Source organism: Trachinotus anak, unplaced genomic scaffold (genome assembly GCF_046630095.1).
Source record: "Trachinotus anak isolate AG129_WGS33_773 ecotype Australia unplaced genomic scaffold, CSIRO_AGI_Tana_v1 ptg000018l, whole genome shotgun sequence".
Lineage (NCBI taxonomy): Eukaryota > Metazoa > Chordata > Actinopteri > Carangiformes > Carangidae > Trachinotus > Trachinotus anak.
In genome coordinates this window covers 9,299,435-9,318,805 of record NW_027273869.1, presented here as the reverse complement: position 1 = coordinate 9,318,805, position 19,371 = coordinate 9,299,435, and the positions used below count along the sequence as shown (strand labels likewise).

The window sequence follows — 19,371 nt, the reverse complement described above, 5'->3', positions numbered from 1 at the left end:
GATTAATGAGCATGAGCCTAGCTCTGGCTGTCCATATGCTGCTGAGATTGTCTTCTGCCCCATCCATTAAGGCCTGAGTTCGTATCAAAATGTTAGTTCAATTGCATTTATGGACTAAAATGACTTTTCACAAGCAGATAAATTACATGTAAAGAGTTGTTTATTGTATGTTTTTTAAAGTGCTTTTTACACATTATATTATTATTGATGTGGTTCCAGGAAAAAATCCTCCATAAAGCAGACAGCTCTTGTTCCTGTCTTGTTTGGTCTGCAGGCTCTTACGCATAATGTGTTCAGGCGGGATAACAGCAGCTCTTATTTTTGTTGGTGGTGGGGGGGGGGGGGTTAACAGCTGGCTGAGGAAGCATTGTCTTTTCCCACCTGGATACTTTGTTGGCAGCCTGGTTGCTATTAGCTAAAGGAAGCTCCATAAAACAGTCCTGGCACAGAGTCAGCATGGCTACCCTGCAAAAACACCTCAGTTATGTGTACATCATGTTTTGTTTTTTTTTTCTTACCTGTGTCTGTGTCTGCATGTGTGTGTCTGTTTCTGCCTTTATCTACATCATGCTTAAGTCTCTCCTGTTGCCTCTCTGTCTTGCGCTCACACTATCTGTCTCCCCCTATGTGTCTGTTTTCTCTTCTTCACTTATTGATTCTGATTTCAGCACTAGCCAAGTGTTCATTGGAGTGTTATTGCGTCCCGCTGAGGCCACTGGGTGTTTGTTTTTATGTGCATGTGTTTTACCCTACATGTGTTTGCTTGTGTGTGGACCCTTGTCTGCCCCTGATTAGGCAATACAAAGAGACAAGATCTGTTTTTTTGACACTGTTCTGTACCAGTCTCTCTGATCAGCTGTCTTATACTAAACTGGTGAAAGTGGTTCAGACACACGACTGGAACATCTGGATGTTTTTTTAAGCCATAACCATCATTTATCATTTTATCTGTACACATACAAAACATGCTTAATTTTATTTTGGCATTATTTTGATATTTTATATTTCACTGTAAAAATACACCTTTCATAGAAAAATGACAGCCATGAATCCAATCAACCCCCCCAACCTGCCTCATGTATAATAAAGCCCAAACTCCCTCTAGAGAATTGCCAGAGAATTCATAATTTTCCAGCTTTCTCTTCCTCCAAGGTGCTTTTACTACAAATCCACTCTGGTAATGTATGCAGCCTGCACACAGATCAAAGATACATAGATCATATTTTGGTGTGTGCTTTCGTGTATGTATGTGAGCTGCTAACAGGCATGTATGCGTATCTTCAAAAGCACCGTGACTAGGCCTGAGGCTAGAGGGCACAGGGAATACGGGTCTTTATGTCAGATGCCTCCATGTGTGCCGCCTTCATATGCAGTCACATTATACAGCTCCAGCATGAAGGTGAATAACCCAATGAGATGCCTCAAAGCGCTGCCAGTTTGTGACTACTGACCTCAGGTAAATACAACTTTGCATAGCATGTTCCTAGTCGCGCTAACACACTGCTACAAGCCGCAGGACTAAAAATAGATAGAATGCATGGCTTTGTAGTATGCAGCGTATACTGTATGTGTATTTTAAAAAAGGGTAGATGTTTTGGGGAAATAAGCTTGTTAGTTTTCTTACACAGAGCTAGATGAAATTATCAATACAAATCCCATATCTATATGGAAAATATGAAGCTACTGCCAGCAGCTGGAAACAGGGAAAACAGCTAGCCCGGCTCTGTTGGAAGGAAACAAAATCCGTCGCACAGCACTCGCTAATAAACAATATCATTTGCTTAACCTTTACATAAACAGAAGCCCCTTAAGAGCTGCTGCTCGTAGCCAAGACATAGTCCAGCACATGTTCTCCCATTAATCTACAACTTCACACTTTTACACATAAACCTGGAGCTGTTTCTTGAGGCCAAACAAAAGGGAACACACACAGCTGTTGTTAGGAAACATTTTCATGTGGTTCTTTCATAGTTTTATACTTCCCACTAGAATGAAGTGTATCACAATGTAAAGACAACGTAGAAGAAATAGGGAAACGGAAATCAATTTCAACCAAGTGACAAGAGCCCACAAACCAATAAATCTGTGAAATAAACCTGAAAGTTTGGATGTATCAGCGTAAATGGTCATGAAAATGCCAAGATGGCCGACAATATTGACAAGGAATTTACTTCCCTATAATCTACTGCCGACAGGCTGCTGTATCAATCAGCGTAGGTTCACATTTTGTCGTTGAGATTTTACCCTTTTCCTCTGTAGGTAAACCAGATATAATGTAATAATTAAACAGTCTCTGTTTCTTGCTTATGCTAAGCTAAGCTAACTGGCTAATGGCTGTAGCCTTATACTAAACAAACATGAGACCAAACTCTTGGCGAGAAAGCAAAAAAAGCATATTTCCCAAACTACTGAACTCTTCCTCTAACACATCGTTTAATATATGACAGTGGAGAAAGATTTCAAGCTGCAGAATGTGTAGTCAGATAAAAACCGATGTGTGTGACTCAAGTTGCTTTCTCACTGTTGATAGTTTAATACCAGACCCATATTGAGGTGTATTCTACCATTTTTAGACGTTGCAATGCGCTGTACTGATTTTATTGATTTGGTCTTCATTTTAGAGTGCTACACGCCATGTTCGGTTAATAATAGAGAGGGCTGAGCATTCAGTGAAAAATTGCTGCAATCATGGCAGACTGCTGTTCGGAAATAGAGCAGACTGATGTAAGAAAGCAAGCCATAGGGCTTTTAAAGGTTATGTCATCGTTTGTGACAGTTGGAGGAGAAAAGAATATCCGCTGGGATTCAGCTCTTCCTGACAGGCCAGAGATGAGGGAGGGGGATAGAGAGACATAGACAAAGAGAAGCAAATGTGTTTGAGGGAAATAAGGAGGTCTTATAAAGGCAATGACAGTTTGTTGCTTTTTATCCCATGGATTAAAGGGCGAACTGCTATCCACATTTGCACAGTTGAAGCAGTATCATTTTATTGAAGTGTAGAGGGGTTTCAGTTTCACTCAAGGAGGTGAAAAGCAATACCCAAGCACAGAGATAAACTGAAGCCCTGCTCATCTAACAGCATTGTGGTTACGCATATTGAATGGTCTGTTTACTATCCCCCTTAGAAGAATGTGCAATGGCGAGAACAGAGATATGATTGGTCCATCTGGGTTAAACATACATTGTCTAGGGTGGTAAATCATAATCATGGGAACACAGCCGCTGTTTCTTTCCAACTGTACGTATCTCCAGGTCTGTCCATCTTTCTATCGCTCGCTCAGCCCCTAATACATCAATTCCTCCAATGAGAAATGGCCATCTCGCCTTCAGCTGCATCTCAGATACGAACAATAAAAGACGGCGGTGCATGATCTGCTTGCAGAAGACAGTCACGGTTTAAAGGCAGCCAATCAAACCAGGAGGGCAGATGAGCCTGACACGGTGAGCATAGGCAGGCCTGATATCCAGCTGCCCTGACATTTGGAAGAGAAGGCTTTTTGATGTGGGAGGCAGAATGGATCTGTGTTTGTTTTTCTGTCTCTCTGTTGCTGCAAATCTGTCCATGGCTGTCTGTCTCTCTCCGCCTCTCACTGCAAGTCTGTCCTTGTTTCTGTCAGTTTCATAATTTTTCACACAGTTCTCTTTTTTCATCTTGCTCTGCTTACCCCTGTCGTGTCAGTTTTTTATGTTTTCTGTTTGCTTAAAACAGCCCCTGTGTGTTGCTCTTGCATCCATGTGGATATCTCTGTATTGCACTGCCGTCTGCAGAGCAATTCACAGACCAGCTCACCTCACTGTCAGGGGGTTATCGTGGTAAAGCCTGGTGTGTCTCCCACAGAGCCAGGAGGCACAGACCTTCCCTCCACCAGCTTTCATCTGTGCCTTAATGCAGTGAAAGCGCATACACCCACAGAAACACACACATAATATTCATTTGCCATGCTTTTCCCACTGCGTCACATTCATTCTCTAACCCCTTTCCCCAACTTGTAACAACAATGTGTCAGGAACATTTGATGCTCAAAATGTTGTGCAGGAACACACACGCACGCACGCAGCAAATATTCCAGCGTTAATGAATGTTGATTTTTCAGTGACAATTATTTGGTATTGACAAGTGTCGATTGCAGTGTTGTTTGCTCACTGAGTGAACCGATAAGGTTCTGGGCTGAGTGTTTGAAACCAATAAAAAGTGTTCACTTGACTCTGACGCTGCAGCCTTTAACAGGAACTGACATAGTGCTGAATTTACACTCTTACTTAAATTAGCATTGATTATTTCCTGTGGTTAACATGTAACATCTGCCTGTAAAGTAGTTCAGTAAGATAAAGAGTAATGCTAAACTCTATCTCATGATTGTGGTTGTTTTTGCTCGGCAGCATTTGATTTAAAAAAAAAAAAAAAAGAAAGCAAAGAAAAGAAAAAAAAGAGACGTGTGAAATATTTTAATTCAGGATTTCTATTAACACCATGTTAGTTTATGTGCAGCACAAAGGGCCGTAATGACCATATGTATACAACATGTGAGACAGGATGGCTCATAGAGATTCCCAGTGCAGTAAATCTAGGCTGTTTCATATCCTGCTGTGATTTGTAATTTTGTTGACTTATCTTTCCAGATTAGTCTTTCCTGTTTCTGGTTTTGCTGACAAGCCAACGCCACTCTATATTACTCAACCATTCTCACACACACCCTTATACACACAAAACAATAGCACTTCATGATGGCCTTGATTTGTTTAGAGTCTTCAACAGTTTGAAGCTGTGGTGTAAATAAAGGTAAAACTGATTCTCAACTCTCAGCAAAAATGTCTCCTTTATAACAGTTTAGATTTGTTTATCATTTCTCTTCAGGATTTTATTTTATTTCTTTGGTAGCTGATTGAGAGGAGACTATCAGACCTTCCCACAGTGGTATGAGCTCACCATTACAATAATGAGGAAGATAATCACATAATGTCGGAAATCCCAGCTTTTTATCACTGCCAAAATTAAATTAACTGGTACGTTGACCTGGGGTTATCTCCCCACCAAATTTCAGTGAAATAAAATCAAGAACGGTAATGTAAGATTTGTAAGTTTGTCACAATAAAAAAGTGAAATGAAAAAATTAATTTAGCTTTCTGGCAAATACATAGGAACCCTGATTGCCAGTCGCACATAATTTTCATGTGTGACTTGGAAGAACTCATTAATGTCATGCAAACATGTACACAAGCGTGCATCTTTTTATACACCACATACTGTGCATATTCGCTGTGATCACACATGACATGGTAATCTCTATAATATAAGCAGAGAGATATGGAAATTAATGTTTTTCTGGGTAGCAGGTCACACTTCCTGCAGCCATGTATTTTCCAGAGTTAAACTAACTGCTCACGGTCAACCATATCTAAGCATTAGCAGTTACAGTATGTTATTCCAGCCCATGTTGTCAGAGGTGTCATAGGCAACAGTTCTATGTGTCAGCATGTTTTTGTTTTTTTTTATCTTATTAGTCCATGTAAGCATGCAGCAATGGTAATCACACCCTTCATGACATATTTATGCGCCGAGGGCCTAACGCATCAGAAAAGCAGAAATTATCAGCTCACCCGCAAGTAAATTTTATACACCACCTCTTCATGGAGATTAGAGTACGTAGGTGAAGCGGTTACAGTCAGTGCAGCACAGACTGCTCCTCACACCAACACCCACAGACCAACAGGCTGATAGCACAGCTAAACACTGACCAGAAAAGAGCAAACAACACTTACAGCTTGTCAGGCTATTGCTGGTCTGTGGTTTTACAGATATGACTCAGAGAGATGAGTAAGCGTAGAAACAAAAGATTGCATGTCTGCGCACTGCTAAACATGCACTCTTAACAGTGTTATTTAATCTGATGATGTCTCTTGAATACTGTCAAAATAAATGGATCAAATCAACTGAGCTGAAGTAGAGTTTCATTCTTCTTAATTACTCTTCTATTCATATGGTTTATTTTCTGTCAATGTAGTTTTGGTCCTGTATAGGTGCTACTGTTTTCTCATTGACTCCGTGACTCTTGCGCTAACTATCCTTTTCAACTTCTGTATTCCTAATAATCCACTTTTAGCATATGAAATGTCAGTTCCTGTACACGAGATGATTTTTCATGGGAAAGTCAAGTGATATCTGATGAAACAACAAATGTTAATTTTTTTATTATCCAGGAGTGTGCAATCACTGGTTTAACTTACTGTTTGCTGTGACTGTTGCTATGCCTCAAGCTCAAACTTTCCATTCGTGCGTTATAGCAATAGCGGTGTGGTGGTAACTCTTCAATTTTTTTTCAATTGAAATTCACAATTTTCCAATGGGAACTCTTTAAAAAGGTTTTTAGATAAATTAAGACCAAGAGTCTAAGTCTGTGTGTACCAGGCAAAAAGTTAACATAAGTCCTGGTATTACAAAAATGTACAGTTGTAAGAAATGTAATGTTTTTATCTAAAGAGTGTAGAACAACAGTTTGATAGCCAGGCACGCTAACAATTGCTGCTCATGTCGTAGCACATAAACATAGAGAACACAAACACAAAGTCAAAACTCTTTAGATACCGCTACTACATCCCTGTGTACACCATTTAGAACAACCATACACTAATTTATGCTTATCGTTATATTTATTCTTATTTATTTTATTTTTAGGTTAGGTTTAGGTTAAGTTACTACTATTGGGACATAATGTTTGATGTGTTTTGTGTGTGTGTGTGTGTGTGTGTGTGTGTGTGTGTGTGTGTGTGTGTGCGTGTGCTGTCAGCTGATGAGATGAAACATGTATGTGGGTCAGTGGGTAGGTGTAGGGAGGGGACACATTGCCAAGGATTGCTTTCAACTTGCTAACAGATACAGCCATTTATGACAGCCATCTGTCCAGCATATATGTGTGTGTGTGTGTGTGTGTGTGTGTGTGTGTGTGTGTGTGTGTGTGTGCATACACTCGCAGGCACAATTATGTTTTTGCTGGTGGGAGTCGGGGTCCAGGTGGCTGGATACTGTAATATTGCACCCACAATGTGCAACAGCATGGGGGATGTGGGGGCCCAGCAGAGCATGTTAGTCATAAAAACACACTCATAAATGCCCAGTCTGTGGCCTGCTGTTACCATGAACCAAAAACTGTTACCTGAAGAAATGAAGTACTCTAGCTTTTATGGTTACAACTCGTCTCAGTAATATGTATCAGGAGAAGTTTTTCCCATGTGTCCAATGTAGCGTCTCACTGTCTTGACAGTCAAAGTCATCGCAGCACCTGTTATACATCTACACTGTATCTACAGAAGAGCATAACAAAGATGCACCATGTTCGTGTTTTTTATAAATGACAACAGGCAAACTCCACCTGCTGATGAAGATCATATGATATGATTAAAAGCTCCAGATAGCTGTTAAATGGACCTTGTGGTGATTACTTTTTCAAATGACGTTTTTCCAAATCAAATCTGAACTTCAAATCAGATTTTAAGACATGGTGAGAAGCTGTTGAAGTACTAAAAAAACATGATCTGATTTTGAAGATCGTGTTATGTGATCAAAAGCTCCAGAACAGCTACTTAAAAGTGAAAAGATGATTTTCTAAACAAAAGGCAATTGTTTGTCTTTGACATCCAATAGTGCCACTGTCTGTGGGACAACACTGTTTGTCAGTCTTCCCAAACCAACCTACTAATATGACCATTTTCTGATTTGCAACCTCTGTTTTTTAAGTACAGGATCTTTCAAAAAATAATTTTATTCTCTGAGATCCTCTGCTCAGAATTAAAGTAACTAACAATACACAGTGGGATTGTACAGCATGTAGTTGTCAGGACAGACACTTAGAGTTAAGTACCTGAGGTCCTCATGGACTAGAGGACCACTCGAAATCATATCGTGGCACAAGCTTTTAAATGAAATGTCCTGATTGTTGTCACGTTGGCAAATGACCACATGATACATTTTGTGGGCAGTTGAAGTACTTGTCTATTGAGAAGCTTCCTAAAGGGAAAGTGGTTGAAAAAGACCACTTCATAGACCAAAGCAGATAACAGATGAGGTTTGGTTAAGAGGACTGAGCTGTTCCTTTCAACTGCATTTGTTGATATCTTGAAACAGGATCAGCATTCAGATCCCTTCGGCATCAAAGATCTTTGTGCTTTGGGAATATGTTGAGGACCGAAACACTTTGTGACTGAGGGAGCAAAGATTTCGTTTCAAAGGGGAAAAGCAGCCGAACACAAGCATTAGCCGAAGAGAAAAAAAAAAAAAATGGATCCTGCTCGTCTGCAGTGACTCATGAGCTTTTTGATAGTAAACGTTTTGGGTGTATCAGAGAGGCGGTTAAAGTAGATAAGAGATAACATGAGGGGAAACACTGTACTTTTCAGTCTTTTGATTCCCACGGTGAACACTTGCAGGTGACAGGATCCATCCCTGTACGGCGAATCATTTTTTATCACTTCTGAGTGCGGCTTTGCATATCAAACCTATGAAAAATCATCCGTGGTGCATTCCGTGCTGATGCTGTGGAGGGAGACGGAGGAGGTCTATTTTTACATCCAGCCAAAACAAGGTTTGAAGTGAAGGCCCAGCGGAGAGGAGGAGGAAAAGTTGAGCTGATACGCTGCTCTCATCCAGAGTTGCTATGATCTGTGTATGCTGCTTCATCGCTCATGTTGTTCAGATGGAGACTATCAAGAGTAAGGCTCAGATATCTGGCAATTAATAACTTTTTACTGTTTTTGAAGGACTTTTAGCAACAGTGAATGTGTAGCTCAACGGATGGTAATGTCGGTTTGTCGGTCCACCGCTTTGATCCAGACTGAAATATGTCACCAGCTATGGCATGAACTGCCACGAACTTTGGTCCAGATATTCATGGACCCCAGAGGATGAATCCTACTGACTTTGCTGAACCCGATGACTTTTCTGCCTCCATAAGCTTAAATCACATTTGTGATTTACTTTGTTTCTAGCATTGATTAGCTAAAGTTAGCTTCCTCATGCGCTGAACTGAGGTAACAGTGAGCAGTGAGCATTGCCACAGAGAGTGTGTTAGAATACTGATGTTAGCGTTCTGCTCAAAGCTGCAGTAGACACTTAGCACTTTTCGTCTTCAACCCCATTCTGACTAGTCTTCATATGTTTTTTACTGGATATGAATGGGCTTTTATGGGCAGATTATGTCCCAAGAAGGCATTATGTGCAATATATAGAAAGAGCAAATGACTAATCCCTTTCTAAGCTCCCTTAAATGTGCTGTCTAGGAAAAGCAAAGTAATTAAGACCTGCACTCCTGTATGAAGAAACTTTATCAGGGGTATTGGGTGGTAAAATTCAGTCTTCATATAGAACAATATACAAAGACGGGTGTTTTTCTTGTTAGGCACAGCCTATTTTCTTGGCTATATTTAGCAGCCTCTTTCTACTGGGGGTGAGGATATTGCATGCTGCGCGTGAGCTAAGGGAGGCATATGTTTTTCCCCCATCTGACCTACACTTCCTGGTGTGAATTAAATCAAAGCTGAGAAGTGCTGAGAAGAGGCGATAGGCAGTGTTCTCTTGAGATAAGCCGCTGTCATATTTGCTCCAACTGACCAGCAAACTAAATCAGCCTTGTGCAGTCTCTTTTTTTTTTGTTTTTTTTTTACAGTAAACCAGTTGCAGTCATGTAGTCGTTTTTGTTAGCCAAAGGGGCTCCGTAAGGAAAGAAAGAAAGAGAGGACACGAAACAGAAACCAGGGTTGTCCCAAAATGAGACGTGAAGGCTCTACTGTGGCTTTAAAACGCATCAGTGACCATGTCATTGTTAATCTCTTTTGTTGGATGCAACTTGTTTATGTTCCAAAAGCAGTGGAGTCCAGGCTGAGGCTAAAGTGAAGTACAGACCTCTTTCCCTCTCCTCTCTTCTCTTCACTCTGACCATTTTGACTTATGTGTCACAGATGTTGTGTTTATTTGTGCCCATGGGCCAGAGATGAAAAGAGACTGGTGGTTGAGTGGCAGAAATGCTGAGCAATCTACAGAGCCCATCTGGGGTAGTGGGACTGTCTGTGGCAATGGCCGACTCCGTCTTCCCTCCATCATCCTCAATCGCATCCCTTACGAAACCCGGCAGGAAACATATGGGTCTCCCTGATGAAGCGTGGAGAAATGTGAGGACACTGGGAATGGACACAGGGAAAGGGGAAAGGAAAGAGGAGACGAAGGGAAGGACAAAGAGCACCTGAGCAGAATCCTGGGTGACTTGACCTGTCTTCAATCCACCATGATAATCCCTTCACAGTGTGGTCAGTGAACAGATATGGCACCCTTTTATCCTTCAGCCCCTTAGCTGCCACTTCATCATTCTTTGTCAGTCTGTGGGCTCACAGTGGCACATGGGTTCACAGACACCAAAAGGACAGTAAATGTGTTGGTAAATATATGTAGAATTAGCACAATGGCAACTTGTGTTTGTTTTTACTTTTATTGCATTCCGTAAATGCAGTGGAGAATTGTTCCGATGAAGCAGAACACAAAATGTACTCAGAAGAAAAATTACACATTAAGCACAAGGAGCCCTTTCCTTTTATTTCTGCATTAATATATAAAGAATTTTGATGTTCTACAAATCTACAAAAGTTTGCGCATTGATTCTCTGATGTAGAACACGGTTTAGTTTCCACTTTCTAAAAGAGCGCACTGGCTCCACTCCGCTGTCCTCTCAGGGATGAATCCATGGGGTTTCTGTCTTACTTTTCTTTTCTTATGATTTATTCATATATTCACATTCCAACAACCCCCCCCCCCCCCCCCCCCCCCCCCCCCCACGCCACCACACCCCACCACACCCTATATCCAACCCCCCACCCCTCCAATCAGAAAAATCAAAGGATGTGTAATGTGGAAACACACTGTAAAATTAATCCAGCTTTACGCTCTAGTCCGCTTTTTAATCAGATGTATTATTACATGGCTTTTACTCTGCATACTGTTTGCTTGTGTACAGTAAGAGAAACAGGGCAGAGAAAAGGGGAAGGGAACCATGATGCCCTGAGCACATGGTATGCACTTTAACCTACAAAGCCAGCAGCGTGCCTCCCTCGGGTTGCTTGCTTTTTCATGGCACACCCATTTATAATGCACCATATAAACTACAAAGGTGGATGGGTAAGTGGACATGTGAACTAGCGATGATGAGACAGAGAGAAAGGAGAGGCACATTTGACACTTCAAAGCATTTTAATGCACCATTTGCAGCATGGGAAATGAGCATGCATTAGGATGGGTTTTTACCAAACTCCTTTGTACCCAAACACAACACCGGCTACACCCAGGCAGATAATGAGAGTTAATCCAGAATGAAAGAAAAGGGAAAATGTATGAATAATATGGATGTACGCAATGGTGAGGACAGCCTGCTCATAAAAAATGTGTGACTGAGTGTACATGCACTCAACCCACATACTGCACAGCCATGTACACACTCACTCTCTCCTGCACACACACACACACACATCGAGAGCTGTGTGTTGCACTCTTTCATTTTGGCTGTGGAACTCCCTCCAGTTTTCTGCTTCGTCCTCACACAGTCTCATGTATTTTTCATGCACCAGTTGTCCCAGTAGATCGCCTGTGTGTCCAAGAGAGGACTCTCCACTGTTACAAGGTCATGTTCTACACCGATACCCCGATATTAGGGGACTGTAACGTGCATATCAATGGAAAGTCTTTGTAATGGGGGCTTTTGTGGCTCGAGAGACAGTCAGAGCTCCCCTGTAAACCAGTGCATTCATCAGGTTCTTTTTTTCTCTGTCTTTCAAAAATCAACTAATAGCTCTCAGCCTACTGCTCATCAGTGTTGTGGAAATTACATGAATATCACTTGTCATAGTCTCATGCAAAATACTTTCTCAGCAGCAAGGCCAAAAACAGAACAACACCCTCATGTGCCTTCAAATGCGAAGATGCTAACGGGGCCTTCATTGACGTCACTGGGTGCTACTACAAGTCCCAGAATGCGTTGCTTTCGTTTCTCACTGCGCTGGCGGTGCCGTCGCATTCAAGTACTCCTCGGGAATCTCTCTTTCGCATATGTAAATCTCAGCTGGCAGTCGGACAGTCATGTCGCTGTGTGAGATAAAAATTCAAGCAGACTGGACCTCTCAGCAAGCATTTGAAAAAAAATGAAACAATTACTTGTTGTGTTTCCCTAATAAGCTAGGCTGCATGTCTATCGATTTGATTCAATATTAAACAGGTAGACAGTGATAAAATGCACTAGTCTAGCAGAAATTCATCAGAAGAGGATGGGAAAGTTATTTCTGTTATTTCTTGGCCTGTACAATTATTATTATTATTATTATTATTATTATTATTATTATTATTATTATTATTATTATTCAGGTGTGTTTATAGTGGGAATGGTAGACCACTGGCAGACTATCAGGGGTACACTCACAGAATGCTAATGCAGTCTATAAAACAGCTAATGATAAAAAAAATGATAACGAGGAAAAGTATCACACGTAGCTTAAACAATTGTTCCCATCATCAAACACTTTGACAGATCACCTTTCAAGTGCTTCTCTGCCGAATCAGCTGAGGGTGAAAGGTTAAATGAAGAATAAAAATACAAAAACCTATTCAAAAACATAATTTTAAATATCATGTAGTTTCATCATTTTTGACGCTCTCCACCCCCTAATGTCATGCAACTTGGAAATCACAAAAAAAAAAAACAACAATTTCACAGGGCTTTCAGTGCGCTGATGTACTAGTTGTCATATTTCCGACGGCACTTGAAGCAGCATGCCTCCGTACCACTACGAGTAGCAGCGGCAGCAGCGGCAGCGGCGCTTTCTCCCTGTAACCTAAACAATGACTCCTACCACAGACCGGAGGAAAGCGCACCAATAGAATGCGTTACCCAGCACCAGAGCCCTGCATTTCGCTGCTATTCCGACCGCTCACTTAAATGTGCCGACCGTAAACATGTGGATACCTACTGAACATGAAAAATACGGCGTCGGTAAGTTTATTGCCTTTATGTTTTTCAAAGTGCCGTCCTCTGCGCTCACTCGCAGTCAGCCGTAGGGCATGTGTTGATGCGTGGATGGGTCTGTGGAGGTGAGCTGGCCCCCGCGCAGGATGATTTCCACCCGTGCGAAGTGCTTTACTGAGTGATTGTTTTTGTGCAAGGCGGCATCGGCTTTCTTTCTAACAGCCCGTGATGAGAGCTTGGATTTCATCTGACTGCCACATTGCAAAGCATAAGGTTGTCGCTCTGACCCCCCATGGTTGGCCAAATGAACAGCCACATTTTGATTTTTTTTTTTTTTTCCCCCTCTATCCACTGGTGCTTTGCCCTATTTCCCCCTTTGCATTGACAGGGTAAAAAACTATTGAGCTATTTTGACTCAGAAGTGCTGTGTATTTGCTCTTGATACACTGTGTCCGTTTGAATGGGGGAGAAAAAAAAAAAAAATCAGCTGCTTACCACAGCCAGTCGCTGGATGTCTGTACATTTTCCCCAACCTCTGCTAATTCTTCGAAAGAAAGGCAAATCTGGAAGAAAAGCAACGGGTGTATCTTAATGAATTCTGTTGTGTAAATAAGACTGAGATTGCTCTAAACCTTGTGGGGTCCTGGGAATGTGTGTTTCCTACAGCGCATTGTTTCCAATCTGTCGGTGGCTCTGGATCAAACAGTGAAGTGAGACAAACAAGCGACAACAAACGCAACCAAAGCCAAATGATTGGGGGGGGGGGGAGAAAAATCCCACACAGACTTTGTCCTGTTGGTGTGGCAGGAATTTCTTCTTTGCCTGTCTTTACTCGCTAAAAAAGAGACTCATTGAGATGCGGCCGCTGAGAGGCGGCTTAAATGTCTCATAATAATATTCCCTAGAGATGTTGGTCTGCTCTGTGTGTGATGCTCTGGTCCCTACATGATCCCACAGCCTTGGTGAAAACGAGCCAGTAATCATTTTGTAATTCTTGCAAGGATGCCAGGGAAAAAAAAAAAGCGGGCCTGTAAAAAAATCAGTTAAAACTAATAAAACTGTGATTTGATAAGTGCTAAATCCCCCCCCCCCCCCCTTTCTGTGCTTGCTTTCTTGCATGTATCATATGTGGTTGCATAATAGCGCCCCAAGGCTTGTGTAAATGCTGCCTCTTGTCCAAAACTGCACTAGGTGCCACCTTGCCACCATGACCTGAAATCAGCGAAGCACAGTGAACCGGAAACTAGCCTTTGGCCTTTCCCTGTCACACTGCAGTCTGGTCACTTGACTGCTCTGCTACATTTTCCCCTTGTATAGACATGTTTCCCTGTCTCGTCTATGTATGTGCTAAAGACCCGATCTCAGATACTGTACAGATAGATTATATTACACTTAATCCTGACCAGGGCAGAGTACCCTGGAGCCCATAGCTTCTATATTTTTGATAAGGGGAGGATAGATTTATTCTCTTTAGCTACTTAAACCCATCTCCGCCTGTCAAAGTTCACTTGGCTGGATAAAAGGAGGACATTTATTTTGAAGGCTAAATACTTGCCATTGTCCCCAAACGGCTAGAGGGGGCCCTGTTAATTGGATTAAGGCTCTTTATCCGTTTTCCCCTCAATAACTGCAATAAGACTCTTTTAATTGGCTCTGATTTATTTTTTAAGACATGTTTTGGCAGCGGTGCACTTCTTTGTGGCCTGGTCCTTCTTGAGGAAGGAACTAGGGTGTTTTCCTATTGTGAAATTCAGTTTACATGATCCACAACCACACACACACACACACACACGTGTTGATATGTTGAGAAGCTGTTAGGAGGCACAGGTTAGTTTTTAGTAATAACAGAGTTAAGACAAGTTGATGTGCCTTTGATTTGTGGTTTTGTTGGTTCAGCACATTCTCTATCAGTGTCTGCAGAGGATGTCATTCATTCTGTTTAAGTGGATCAATGCAGACTTTACAGACTATTGAGTGCTTCAGGGGGCATCATAAGGGCTGGATTATGCTACTAAAAGAGAAGAAGCTTGGACAAAATCCTGATCACATTGGAAGTCAGAAGTGATCCAATCGTCTAAATATGAGGGTAAAAGTGCACATCCTGTCTTGGTTGTAATCGCTAAGAGTGTCAGAGGTAGCAGCGTAACGAAACCAAAGAGAGAAGTTCAAACCATGCTTAGTTTCTCACCTCCTCACGTGAAGTGAGAAAGTTGCACAAATTGTCGGATGAGGCCTTGCTCCAGCTGTGACGTCAGAAAGATGTGCAAAGCTTTTTGACCGTCTATCAAGTACTCATGACAACGTACTCTGATGCCCTGACTCTCAGCAGAAAGTCCCACTTAAATCATTTCGTGTTGGTCAGATAATTTTGTGAATTAAGGACTTTACATTTTTTTTGTTATTACATGTGACAAAGCAAAATATTCCATTGGCTTGTCTCCAGATTTCTCACTTGTTTTGCAGGATAACCAAATGTTTACCCATGTGACAAAATAACCTCACACCAGTAACAACCATCAATCCCCAGCTGGAAACTCGTACTAAATTATTCATGTCAGGAGGAAAAGCTGTTGCCCTTCCACAAGTCTCAACAACTTATAGCAAGACACTACCTGAGACGTATCGAGTTAAATCACACCTTAGCAGAATTAACATCACTGATCCACATGTGTTTTGACTTTTCCATGCAGACCATTTGGCTCCTCCATGAATATCCTGTAGAAATGCCATGATATCTAAATATTAGTAGAAGTGAGTCCCTACCTCAGCCATTTTAAACGAGATCTCCTCCAGGTGCTTTTCAGCCAACATTTTATCCCCTTTTGATGGGGCGGGCAGGCTAACGAAAAGGGCCTGGGATTCCTCGGATCCTTGTAGGAATATTTGATCTGGGGCCAAATCGAGATGAGATCAGAATGTCTCGCTGTGCAATTGGAAGGTTGCAGCGTTTGATGTCGATTCGCCTTACTCGCAAAGCGAGGCCCAGGGAGGACGGGGGCCACAGCCATTGATGAAATATGAATGGACTCTCGGTGAGCTGATGTTAAGGCGCCCATTAGCCCACCAGAGGAGTGATTACTGGTTTTTAACCTGAAGCAAGAAGGTTGGAAGATTGATGAGATGATGTTAATATCTGATTCCTAAATGGACTTGCTGGGCTTGGGTTATGGAGACATTAGATTGTGCCAAGAGGGAGAATCTGTTATATGAAAGTCATGTTTCTCAACACAAAGATGGGCTAGGTTTCCGGTAAAACTGATAAGATGAGGTTAGAAAGGATAAGAGGAGGCACGAAGTTAGATGAACTGAGATAGCTGAATCTCGGATGACGGATGGAAACAGGACTGTCTCTCCGTAAGTGGATGATTGGTCATCTGTCATGAATGTCACTGAAGACAAACAAGCCACTGACTATGGAAAATACTCGAGGCTGCATTGTGTCATGTTTGAAGAGAGTAGACGTCAAGTTAATGCCGTAGACAGACAGAGTGAGGCCTTTCTCCTCATTAAGACCCTTTGATACAGCCAATCAAGCATGTCATTGCTCATCATAATTTAGACACATAATTAAACCGTTTTAACGACCTGCTTTGGAATCGGCGTGCTTTCTGCGTGCAAGTTGTATTCTCCACCAAAGGTTGGAGCGCAGTGGGAAAAGCAACCATCCAGACAGACGGCAGAGTGGAGCCGCGGCCTGACTGAATGTTCCCGCTCAAGGCCTGGCTGCGGTGGAGGGCCGATGTCGGGCCTGGGGCTTTTACCGCTCTCCCATGGCTGACATTGCTGGTTCCTCTCCTGAGGGGATGTTGCTGTGGTTGATGGGGGGTGGAAGGGGAGTGGGGGGGTTGCTGGCACGTGTCAGGGGTGGACTCATTGTCAGGGTGTCCACCCTGCCCTGTTACCCCCAAATTCAACCCCCTCCCTCGCCCCACACTCCATAGGGGATTAGCAGGTTGTTTTGGAGGGGGCCCAGAGGCCCATTCCACCATTATATTCATGATTCCCTAATACGGCAAGCCCCAGGGCGATGTATGGGAAAGGGTGGGGGGTGGGGGCGTGGCGAGGTGAAGCCTACCAGCTTGTAATTGCTTCCTCGCCCGCCGCCTCGTCTCCATCTGCAGAGATAGCAGCCCTTCTCCTCTGCATGTGCACACAAATTTGCACACATACGACTCCAGTGCAGACATTCAGCGTGCAGGGAGACTGTAGGAGGATCCCTTGTGAGTTGAACAGATGCAGGGAAAAAAAAAAAAAAAAAAAAATGAAAACAGCGGAGTTAATCACCCAGCCCACCACTATACACAAGTTGTTCCCTGGCGTGTGCATCATGTAAGGGTTAAATAAATCTACGTGGACATGTGACATATGACGGGCTCGGTGATCATTTGATTCACCGCTGATTCACCCTGACAATAATAGCCATTGTAGCACAAACATGGCCCGAGACGTGAGGACAGAGTTGGAGGAACGCCACTGCCGGTTCGTTTGTGTTATTCAATTAAATCATGCTCTATTTATTATGCAGCCCTCAATTATGAAAGAAAACACTGGGAACCGCACAAACATTGTCTGTTTGTTTAGACTCAACAACACTAGACACAGGAGAGGGATACGGCTGTGTGACCTCAGTTATGTTTTGTTGAAATGAAAATATTTTACCCCTTATCTCTTCACCTCCTTTGAGCTTTTCTTCGACACACACACACACACACACACACACACACACACACACTGGGGATGCCCTTGTGAATCCCACTGGAGCTGGTGACACAAACAAACCAATGCGCTGTAATTGTCTGTCCACGTTTATGACGTTGAGGCAGACAGTCTTTCATGCTTGCTGTAGGAAGATGATGCGTCTACTCTGAGATGGCTGAGTGATTTCTAGTTTGCATATGGCTGCTGCAATGGCCTGTATTTCATATATGGTTGACAGGAATTATTGGTGCCGTACGCTTGTCTGTCTGCTGATTGAATATGCCGCATTGGCTCATTTGTGCAACTGTTTTTAGGGCTGAAACCAACAATTATTTTCATTGTTGATTAATCTGGCAGTTAACTGCTTGATTAATCACTTGGTGTGCATCCTCAAGTCCAAGGTATCGTCACCGAATGTCTTTAAATGTCATGATGCATAGGCCTACACACAAAAATAACCTGGAAAACAAAATGATCTTTCTGGTTCTTGGTTAGTGGGATCTTCTTTGTTTTTAAAAAAACTGAGAAAAAAAACCCTTTCCCTGTTAGCTGGCTTCACAGTTAACAAAAGTACTCTGTGCCTTTGCAGCAGGCCTGATGTGGTACTTTATAGCTGTGGTTCCCCTTCCTCGATATCAACATGCGATCCCTTCGTGAGAGAGGTTAATAGGATATGTCCTATTAGGAATTCAGCAGCTTAACTGATCAGTAGCGCTCCAGTCGTGGAGGCGAGTGCAGAGTGTGTATGTGTGTGTTTTTGTCATCTGTGTTGGCCGGGGGGAAAAATGACTGACATGCCATTTTCATAAATGAAGGGCATCTGCCCGTGACAATCACAGTGATTGGCGGCTGAGAAGAGCTGCTTATGCGTCAAGAGACACTTGTTTTTATTTAGTTTTAGTTTTTTTTTTTGTTTCTCATTTACGGCAGAAAAATGATCGCCTGGGCTGGGCCAGCATCAGTTATCTGTGTCCCGTGGCTGTGATCCAGACTCGCATGTATTGACCATAAAGGAAGTGTACATTGATTTTGATCAAGCATTTGTGTGGGTGACCCAGTGCATCATCATGACCCCAAGGCTTCCAATTTCCCATAAACCTCACTTTAGTAATAGCAACCTCTGGTCACCCTCAAGTTACTAAAACCAATGTGCTTGATTCATTATTAACATGCTAATAAAAAGGAATCGTTATGGTGTGTTCGGGTCAAATCTTATATCATTAATGGATTATTGATGGCTAATAAAGTGTCACGTCTATCTTAAAGGACATATGAATAATTTAAGAAAGTGAGGAGCTAATGGTCGTGAATGTGTTCGTCTTAAATTACAGTGTTAATTCTTGAATATAGAATCGGCTTCTAACACTCACATTCACACAGTCACAGTGGGGGATGTGTAACCAGCAGAGACTCATACAGATTTCTTTGGTCCAGTTCTTTGTTTTGCTCTGCAGTGTAATCTATTTCTCTGTGGGACTGTTGACCCCCGTCAGTCCAAATCTGGGCTGGGGCACTTCTCTTCCTCTGTGGTGTTACAATGACACCAGTTATGACAAGTCCATACTAATGTGGATGCATTTGGATGCTGTGTCCACTCAGAAATAACTAAACCACAGACAAAATATGAAATCTGTTCCTGAACTCAACTGATTTGTTACTGTTAGTGTCTAATCAGTGGTTGGAC

At 42.3% G+C, this 19,371-nt stretch overlaps 1 protein-coding gene across 4 annotated transcripts in view; it reads left to right on the top strand.

Moving 5' to 3' along the window:
• The first annotated feature begins 12,687 nt into the window (after positions 1–12,687).
• The window catches only part of dock4b (dedicator of cytokinesis 4b), a 112,942-nt gene continuing 106,258 nt past the window's right edge, over positions 12,688–19,371 (top strand). For 3 of the 4 annotated variants that reach the window (XM_071501782.1, XM_071501781.1, XM_071501780.1), the window contains exon 1: positions 12,689–13,016. In XM_071501782.1, the coding sequence (XP_071357883.1) occupies positions 12,980–13,016 (37 nt within the window). In that variant the 5' untranslated portion in view covers positions 12,689–12,979. Of the gene's footprint in view, positions 13,017–19,371 lie in introns of all 4 variants that reach the window. The other variant, XM_071501779.1, reaches the window with a different exon arrangement.